Raw genomic sequence first — 10,661 nt, 5'->3', positions numbered from 1 at the left:
TCTTAAAATTACTTGAACTGGCAATGTAAAAATATATTAATGTACTAATATATAATAAAGTATTAATGTATTAGTAATTAGTTTACAAACTAATGATAAAAGCGTACAATAAGATATCATACGTGTATGCAAAGAGTCAGAAACCTAGACAATGTAAAGCAGCATAACTCAAGTGGAGGCAGTGGAGTTGTGTTGATGTAAATAACCTCAAGACATCGACCATCATTTTTGTTTAAGGTGGTTATGGCATAAGAGGGGAATTTGAAAAACCACTCTGTTGCCTTGGTTGCTGTAATGAGACAGCTGTTGTCACTAATTTCTCAATAATGCATTAATTTGGAACTGCTAAACAGATGTAGCAATCGCTGTGCTAATTATCTGAAGGTATCTTATTTAAGAAAAACTAGGTCTGATTGGCTGCAGTGTATATTGAACAAGTGGTAAAAGTCGTGTTTTGACCACTGCTGTGATGTTTCTTATGCATATTAGGTGATGTGCATGTGATAGCTAGTAGGTGGTAGCTACTGTGAGGTCACTGGAAGCTGTTAATTAAAACACAAATACCAGTTTTTCATCTTTTCAGTGTCCTTTTTTATTATGTTTTCTAGGTTAACAAATTCTCTACTAGCAATCCAGGGAACTCAGTAGTTTGGAGTTTTTTCTAAAGGGTTCACAAGCACGAACATTTATTTCTAAATAAGTGTTCTAGCAATGTAAAATAAACATGTATGCTTTTATTGTGACACAAAATACTTACTGTCACCCCACTCACAAAGATGAGTATGATTGTTAGTCAGAAAGAATATAATACTAAGATAAAATTAATCTAATAATACAACAAGAAAAGAAACACCACCTCTCTGAGAATTTTCCTAACCAAAGGACAAGAATTCACCATTTTCTACAGTGATGTGGCAGCTATAAAATCTGAAATATTTATTTTTGGTATTCAAAAATTTTTGTAGGAAATCAGTTTTCTGGTGACAGAATATAATTTGTGACTAGATCATCTTTCTTGCTTGTGATGACAAAATTTGAGTCAAGATTAATATGTGCCGCTTTAGCTGAGAATCTAAAAGTTGTGTAAATGTGACCTTTTTGTATTTAGTAGATAACTGTGGATTACAAACGTATACTATGAAATATTTTCAGGTGAATTAAATGCGTTTTAAAAAATAAGCCTGGGATAAAAAAAAACAGAATTCCTGTTAATGAAGAGGTATTTTATTCCAAAATTCTAAATATCAGAATCAACTCAATACTTAGATTTTTAATTTTATCCAATCGTAATATTTTGAAATTGTATACATATATAGAAAAATACAACCTAATGAAATCAATCAAATTTGAATTAGGATGAAAAGAATGAGTTGAAAAGAAAACCATAGCTTAATAGCTATATATTTTATATCAGTACAAAATTACTGTGCCACAATACCCACTTTTTTTTTGCAAGATTTATAATTTAATAAAAATAAGGTGACTTCAAATGTATATCGCTCTCCTTAACTTGTACCGAAGACCTTTGAAACAAGTTCATAGTTACTGAAAATATTCCCATTTATGTTACAAGTATTTATTACATGACTAAATAACCCAAAATGCAGCACTCATTAGTATGTTAATTTTCTGCTTGTGCAAACAATGCTCTACTGATTTAATGCACAAGCAAAAACAAAAAAGGAAAAAAAAAATCTATTACGAAGAAATAAAATGTTACAAATATGTTGAAAATGTATCATAGCAAATACAGGTTTCCTTCATGGACTAGAAAGGGCCACCAAAACCTGTAAAAGTTTTTTTGAAGATTCAAATGCTACATTAAATCTTCATTTACTTTGCAAAAGCCAAGGGTCAAGTTATTCAACCTTAATGCAGCGTATTTGGAGAAGGTCATTGCACGAAAGGTTAATTTCCCGTGTTATATAAAAATTCTACACACTGGAAAAAATAGACCGAAATACTAAATACCATAATCACATGAAACAGTAGTAGCACTACAGACTCAAACCCATTATTGTATAGTCTCTTGTCAAATTTTCCACAGTGGACTTGAAGAATATTGTACCAATTCTCAATAACTCAAGAGTTAGTTCAGTAATGGATACACTTTAGAATATACATCATGTTTCACCCAATGTGGGTGATCAAAAACTTTCTATACTATTCATTTATCACCTCAATTTAACACACTGCTTTTGTTAATGTCCTTAAAAATACTGACCACTGCAAGTCAACAAATGCTACATCCCTTCTTAGGCAAACAAAAATAAACAGACGACTTGGCAGTGAACTAGATCTGATCATGTTATATTGCACTTGGGAATTAGAAGCTAGAGAGTCAGTACCAAAGAGTTCAGATCCCACTCAAGTCAACGAGAGTTATTAGAGCTCAGCATATAATCACAATCCAAACTGTGGGATTTGTTTGTGATAGGAGGCCACTGCCAACAGAGAACTAATGGGTCCTTCCCATCTCAGACAAACAAGCAAGCAAAATCATGTCATTGCTGTAAGGCTCATCTGTGGTCTGCCACCACCTTTTTATTTTTTGACTTTCCATTTTCCTTTTATAAAATCCTATTTTTTTTTTCTCATTAACAGCCAGCAGCATTGAACGCAAAGGGTCACATTCAAAGCCAGTTGCAATGAATGTCAGGTTTTCTGTGACTTCATTAGACTGAGGAATAGGTCTTAGTCTGGACCGAAGACAAAAACGGACTAGATTTTCACCAGGGTAACGCTGCTCTGTGACTATTTGTGAGGATATAGCCAAAAATACTGCAGGGTTTATGCCAGGGTAGCCAACAGCAAACCCAAATGTTGCAAAAAATCTAAGTGCAACATGAATCCTTCAAATCACCAAGAACGTGCTGACTATAGCTGAAATATTTTCAAAATACCCGTGAGAGTTTACCTTAAAGACTATTTAAGCATGGACACAAGTTTAGAAACAATTAAATGTTAAAAATCTTTGCTTGGAATAAGTGTTTTATAAGGAAAGAGCATATATAATAAAATTCCTTAAAGTTTCCAGAAGCATTATGTGAATCAAAGATCAACATGTAAATTAAAATTTAAAACAGAAAAATGGGACAAATAAAATTATAAACTTGATACTGATATCTGTGAACATTTCCTTAAAGACTTCAACTTACATTGATACATGTATCCCATATTTGACTTCGCAATCATGCTTAAACAAAAGCTATCTCCACAATTTGGTAGTTTCTTGAAAGAAATGTAAACGTATAAATTAGGTTCCTAGCTTTACATTTTCTAAATATTGGCAAATATAGTAATAGATAATATGCATTTTGTAATATAAATCACTTTTTAATATTGATCATGAGACGCTGCAATAATTGCAAACTGGAGTACTTACAGGATTCCATATTCCATTATAAAAGATACAGCTCTCTTAAAATGTTTTCATTGTCTAAATAATTACATAGCTGTTGATTTTATATTCATAAAAATATGCTTCTGAAATATAACTCTCAAAAGAAGACTATTTCTCTGTTACTGTACTTGTATTTTTTTAATGCTTGCAGTATGCATCTTATGCACATCAATTTTCACTCAAGGACATTAATTTCATTCCAAAATACATTTTTTAAAGTTTCTTTAAAAGTTCTAACATCATTCTACAACATTTGCTATAAGAATATATCAATGCCTGTAAGTCAGTATGAAATTTATACTGACACAAGTACATATACAGCCTGTAATCTTATTGCTGAATCTAGAATGTGATAAAGTGTTTCCCGCACCCCCATTCAGGAAAACATCCTGTTCAGAATCTTCCTGAAACACAAGTGTTACTTTAAACTGAATTTGGGGTGTTATATCTATGTTCACTAAGTAACCTGTATACTCCATTTATGTATGCTACCAGGGTTTTTTTAACCAAACTGGAAATTAGCAGACGTGGCAGAAGCAACTATTTGCTTTTGTTCTCCAGTAGAATGCAAGAAAATAAAAATCACTTAAATAAGTCTTACTTTATGGAACTTCAATAAATGGAAGAAACTTTCCATAGCTACAGTAGTTGAACCAATAAAATGTACCTTTTTATCCTGAAAATCAGCAAAATGAGTTTCCAGTTGCCACAGTAAAATTAAGATGCAGTTAGCACTGACATTAACAATGCTACGGTATCTCTTCCACGTGAGCTGAAGAGATCTTGATTGTGCCTTTTTTTTTAATTTTCATCTCCTTATAATGCCTAGACATGCAAGTAGTCTAATAAATTTCAAGTCAACATGGTGCATACATGTAATGAAAGCACACATGTAAGAATTAGAGCTATAATCTGTCTGACAGTCTCTTAAACCTCTTAACCTACTAAGATTAAGACTGGGTAAAAACAATCTCCTTGCATATAGATAATCAGTTGACAAAGTGTGTGAACTGAAAGCTTGTGTAAGTAACTGAAATTGCGTTAAAAGTCACATTTTGAGGCCAGGATCAAAACCCGACTCCTGATTCTTTACTATATTACTAATAACAATACTAGAAGTAAAGACAAAAATAAAACATTGGCCACACTGAAGACCTTGAAAATTCAGTGAAAGCAGAATTATGACCTATACTCTCTCATATAGACTAATTATATCTAAACAAATTGTCTAAAACAAAAACATGTAAATGGATAAATATGCAAGCCTATATCCGATACACATACTGGCCCCCACAGACTTTGTGCTGTCTCTCTTAATGACTCAAATGCCATCACAGTTCAGTGAGCAAGAATGGACTTAACAACGAAAGCCATTTGTGGATTTTAAATCTCAGAAAGGATGCAGAAATGAGAGTTGAATCAAACTGTTCATTTCAGATAATTCTGGGATTACTGGGCATTGCAGTATTTATGGGGGAGATTCAGCTTTGAACAAAAACCCCAAGATATAAAACCAAACCATACCAGAGTTTTTGTACTTTTAAGAGCTTGTCTACATAGAAATCTCACTGGTATAATTACTGTAGAAGTCGTCTTTTCTGTATGTGGCTGCATACAGGGAGTTGATAATGTAATTTATTCCCTTTTTGGAACAGAGAATAAACAAATCTCATATAAGGCACCTTTGTAATAGTTTAAGTATGTCCACTCTAAGATTTGTGCAACACAGCTACACGTGGTCGCAAGCCAAACAACCTCCGAATTTGCAGTTACATGTCTACTGAAATGCATATAGACAATGTTCTTGTGTTCTCTCGTAAGTATAAGAAGCTTCGTTTTACCACACCAATGCTGAGGGAAACAAGCTAACAATGATTTAAACCCGTGGCTTTAAACCGCTGAACTTTTGGTATGTTTAAAGAACAACAGTGAAACAAAATATTTAGTGTCTTTTCTGGTAATGAAATGTATTGAACATAATGAAATGTCTTGTGTGATGAAATGTCTTTTGTGCAATGAAACATACAATGAATGAATGAAATGAAACGAGCCAAATCAACTTTCTCTTTTCAAACCCTTTCGCGTTGCCAGCTATACTCTGCTTCATTTGACAAGCTCACTGTTTTCTCAGGGCAGGTGGCAAGGCAGGCGTGAGTGTGGCTAAAGTACTGATGTAATCTAGATACATTTGGCTGGCAGATAGTCTAGTTGAAACAGTCCCTATATTACTCCATCCTGCACTTGGACATGGTTAACCACAGAATGCGAGAATTAACAACAGCTTCCTTACAGTGCATCAGGTAACCTGTCACAAAGTATTCCCTCCATTGTTTTGCCAGAAACTGAAAATTCAACCTGAGTAATATACAGACTTAACTTCAAACCCTATGGAGATTTGACTTGTGAATGTAAAGGCTATGGGTTTTCTCATCAGACATGTCTGCTGGCAGCCACAGTCCAACATCTTGTCCTTGGCAGTACCTGAATGGATCCATGCTGCCAAGAATTCTGTGGAACACCTGGATCCTGCTCTGTGGAAATACACAGCAGAGTCTTTGGATCTTGCCCTGAATCTTTTCACTAGGTCCCATAGAAAGTACATCATCCCCAGCTTTCTACTGCTCACTTCTGTTTCTGTGGGCTCAATCCCTACAGTAGGAGACCTAGGACCTGGAGAGTAATATTTGTAAAGTCTAGAGGGAAACCACAAGACAGATGACTGAGCAGGAAGGGGAACAGGCATGCTGAATAGGTATCAGATGTGAATGATTCCGCTGAATAATCTCCTTCATATTTTTTCAGCAGGAGGAAAATCAGCAGCAGAGTTAATGGATCAAAGAATATTCTTCAGTTTTGTAAAACAAGCTATGTTCATTTTTTTGTGCAACTAGCTTTTAAGAACTAGGAAATGAAGTGTAGTGTACTCCAACAACAACAACAAAAAAATCAATTGAAACTAAACATGTAATTCAGCAAGTATCTATGGAAGCTGTTGGCTTCAACAGCAAACGCAGAATCTGTGTAGCAATTCACGTAAAGTCAGTCTGTGAATTAAAAAAAGATGGTCTTCTACATCCCAAAAAGAAAAATCATAGCACTACATATTACTTAATTTTTTCACACACAAATCAGTGCAGATGCGTTAGTCACATCTATGAACATAATTAATACAAAAAGGAGGATTTAAATATATTGCTCGTTTTGTACATGCTGATACCTTCTGAGACCAGCAGCTTTGCAGTCATGAGTGTTTTTTCCTTAAGGGGGAAGCCAATATTCGTAACCAAGATGTAGGCATTTTAAAATTTCAGAATGTCTTACAGATAAAACTCTGCTTAAGCTTCTGATGTTCCTTCCCCATTCTCATGCGGTTGCAGTTGTTCTCTTTCTTGTTCTTCCTGAGGTGGTCTTACACGTTTGAAAAAGCCCATCTGTGATTCAGAGAACAATAAAGAAATTGCATTGTGATTTTCAAAACATACAGCCATCCTTTCTCCTCTTCCTTTCTTGATCAGATCTTAACTGATAAGTTATTTGATTTTTTTTTCCCCATCCTACTCTCTTTTTCCTTATTTTTGACCTCCAAAGCCAATAAATATCAGCTGAAAAATTAAACTGAGTAGTTCAGCACAATCACAGGCATCCTCTTTTATTCAACTTCTTCCTGACAAAGCTGAAAAATTTTTACAGTTACCCAAAAACTTAACTGATTCAGATGATTAGGGGACCAAGGTATTTCTGCAAGCTGCTGGTGCTATTTGAAGTAATACAATCACTAGCAGGTAAAAAAAAAAAAACAAACAATACAAAAAACCCAAATACAGTACTTACCCTGTACATGACAAACACTAGAACAGCCAAGAGCAATAATCCTGCTAGGACAGCCAAAATTATAACCCACACTGGCACAGGCATAGGCTGTGGTTGAATGCCCCATGTAATATTTGTAGTAACCTAATGGAAAAACACATTAAATCACACTTTGCACAGCAGTGACATGCCAAGTTCATTCATGCAGTTTAAGTCTTGTATATCTTTATTCTATAATGTTGAAAATAACCTTAATCCAGCATAAATTACTTTTTCTCTCCAATATGAGTAAACGGCTATAGATTAATAGTGACATAAAAGCTTCACTGACCCGAATTTAATAGGATTTTAAAATTAAATAAAAACGGGTTTGGAGGGGGTTTTTTGTTTGTTTGTTTGGGGTTTTTTGCAATCAGTGATACCATGGCAACATGTATTCTGTAATGCTTGATGATTTTCAGTAAAACTGTAGGAATCTGAGGAAATATTTGGGAATTAAAGAAAAATCATTCAGGGCTTTTCCTTTTTTTCTTAAAAGGCAGTATTCCCTTAAACAAAAAATCAACTTCACAAGGCTTAGGAGAGAAAAAAGTTAATAGGCATTAGAAACTATATTAAAAAAAGTAAATCAGTCAAAATCCTTTTCAACCCCTTTCTTAACATCTTTTATGCTATAGTGCCTACCAAAAATTTTTAATTTGGCAGCCCAAATAAATGGCTTGTATCTTCCCGTTTGCACCCCATCTCCTTTCTCTTTGAAACCCTCTAGGGCACAGATGGTCTTTTTGTTCCACATTCACATAGTACTTCATATAATATAATAAAGGTCCATTATTCAAACTCTAAGTGCTACTACAGTAGAAGACAATTTTCAGGTAAAGTATTTCTCTAACAACAATGGCATTAACAAGAACATTAGGACTGTTCATCTTTTTTTTCGTTTTCAGTTAAGTCTTTAAAGCTACAAATATCGTTAACTCTAGTTTTAGGACAAAAATTTTTGTTTTACCCTCAATTGTATGTGTATAATTGAAATTAATACATGAATCAAATATTTGATGAAGTTACAATTATACCAAGCCACAAAAAAGCTACTCAACAATCACTGTTTTTGTATTAATTTCAAAGTAAGTATGTATGGTAGCTCAAGCTGGATGTAAACGACTTACTACTGTAGAATTGTGGATATCTTCAAAGGAAAGGTTCTTATAAGGGAACTCTATAACACTGAAAGAAGCAGATGATTTTAGAGAATAGGAGTGATTCTGATTTTCTTTCTGTGTAAGAAAAAGCAAAGTTAGTATTGCATGTGGATACAAAAATCACTTTTTTTGTTTCAGAAGCAGGGACAGAATATTCACAGTCACTCACATTCATAAAAGTTTGGGTCCAAAGGCGTGATTTTAAATATAATATTGCACTCTTTCCCCTTTCCAGGTGGCCAACTTGACAGACTATCTTTAAACAATCAGCCGTTCCACAGCCCTGCATATAAAAATAGGAAGGATATTCCAAATATGAAAATATTTGAAGTCGTTAACGGCATTACTTTACTCACATACATACTTTATTGTCCTCTCTTCCTGGCAAAGCACCATAAACTATTCAAATATATTAAATAACCCCCAATATTGAATAATTACTTACAGCGTCCCATAAGTTTGCATTCAGAAAAGTATCATATGAGCCACTTGGATCCCAAAGGTGAAACAGCTGGCAGTAGCTTTAAGGTATGTATTTTATCTACATACATAGGAAAAAATGTCGGAGGGTGGGGGGGTCGTTTCTGGTCAATTCACATTACCATCCTCCACATGGTTTTTGATAGGAAAACTCACAGCAATTACACTTGGTGCCAACCAAATATGCTTTGTTCCTTTCAACAGAAGTCAGAAACTTGACTGACCTAATCTATAAGCCATACTTAGGACTACAGATGTTCAACTGGCCCTTCTCAACCACATTTCCATTGAAATCCATCAGATAATATTGATGCTAAACCATCAGTATTTCAAGAAGAAAGCAGAGCAAAACAAGGCTTAATTTTATAATTGTGATTTTAGCTATACTATAGATAAAAGCACTGTACAGTGTAGGTATTAGGTACATCTGCCAGTGTAAGTACAACTCAATGAAAATATTATCAATACTGGGTATTAGGCTCTGGGGTGAAATCCTGCTAAGTCATTGGGAAGCTCTGGCAAAAAACAAGCCCTTTAAAAAAACAAAAACCAAACACACACACACCCCTTCAGAACTGCATTTATAGATACTGAAGAATATTTGTAGCTTATATCTAAAAAAAATAAAGTAACTTTTCTCACCATAAAATAAGGAATTAATTCCTATTTTCACTTTCTTTGCTCAGCCCTTTTTTTTGTCCTCTCCAAAGCCTAAACACTTCTGGAATCGGGGTGGTACTGCCTTAGTCTCATTGGTCCACCCTAAACTCCCAAGCATTTCTCTCAGGTGCCTGCCAATCCTGCCTTGCCCAAAGCAGGAATAGGTTCATTTCTGCAAGCGCAGTTACAGACAGCGATATGCTAATATATTTACTTCATATTACAGATTATTTCCAATCTTGTTTAGAGAGGACAGGTCCTCCACGTGTCTGATTGCAGAATGTCCACTGATCAGCTAGGAAACACATGTTGTGAAATCAACTGTAATTTGTAGCAAAGATGATGACTGCAGCACTCACCTGCTTCCTCTCAGTTACCCTATTTTACCAGCCTTCCTCCTGTGAAGTACTGATTTTCAAATTCAGAGAATAGCACGATATAGAAGACTGACAGTGAATGAAGTGCCCAACTTGACCTTTGTTTTTAAGGACTTAAAATATAACAGCACAAAACTATAGGCATATGCCTTTTGGCTGACTACCCTGAGGAAAACTGATGCACATTGGGAAAAAAAAAAACCAAAACAAAACCAAAACCGCTACAGAGCATATGACTTTTTTGTCTGTTAAGCGTTTAAATACAGAACATGGATTTTCTGAAATGATTCTTTATGTCACGGAGCTGTCATCTCCATCTTCATTTTTAAAAAAACCCAAAATACCAACATATCGATGCTGAGAGCTTACCAAAGTATGCACGTCTCCTTCAATGGCAGTTACATCCCTTCGACTGATACGATGATCACGATTATCTTCCCTGCTAAGTGTTTCATTCTTATCATCATCTTTAGAAGCAGAAATCTAGGATACACCAGGGAAACCCAAACAATAAATAATTCTTAGATTTAGATATTTGCAGACTCAAAGTTAAGGTCAAAAAAATACATAACTGATCAGGTTTCTCTCTTTCTATCCTAGCTATTCTTCAGAACCTGGCTTTACCTACAGCTCTAATTAAAATGTTACTTCTGCCTTTTCTAGATCACTGATGCAAATTTCTACTAAGAACTAACACAGAGCCTTGAGTACCTTAATTTTTCAACTCAA

The 10,661-nt window shown here is 34.6% G+C and overlaps 1 protein-coding gene across 1 annotated transcript in view; it reads right to left on the bottom strand.

The window, feature by feature from the left end:
- Nucleotides 1-1,208: 1,208 nt before the first annotated feature.
- ITGAV (integrin subunit alpha V) overlaps nt 1,209-10,661 on the bottom strand; it is a 51,294-nt gene continuing 41,841 nt past the window's right edge. The window contains exons 26-30 of the mRNA XM_076342174.1: nt 10,302-10,415; nt 8,585-8,698; nt 8,383-8,490; nt 7,235-7,357; nt 1,209-6,834 (exon numbers count right to left, since the gene is read on the bottom strand). Of these exons, the coding sequence (XP_076198289.1) occupies nt 6,739-6,834; nt 7,235-7,357; nt 8,383-8,490; nt 8,585-8,698; nt 10,302-10,415 (555 nt within the window). The 3' untranslated portion in view covers nt 1,209-6,738. The remainder of the gene's footprint in view (nt 6,835-7,234; nt 7,358-8,382; nt 8,491-8,584; nt 8,699-10,301; nt 10,416-10,661) is intronic.

This window comes from Aptenodytes patagonicus, chromosome 6, assembly GCF_965638725.1.
Source record: "Aptenodytes patagonicus chromosome 6, bAptPat1.pri.cur, whole genome shotgun sequence".
Classification (NCBI taxonomy): domain Eukaryota; kingdom Metazoa; phylum Chordata; class Aves; order Sphenisciformes; family Spheniscidae; genus Aptenodytes; species Aptenodytes patagonicus.
This window is presented reverse-complemented; position numbering and strand designations above follow the sequence as displayed.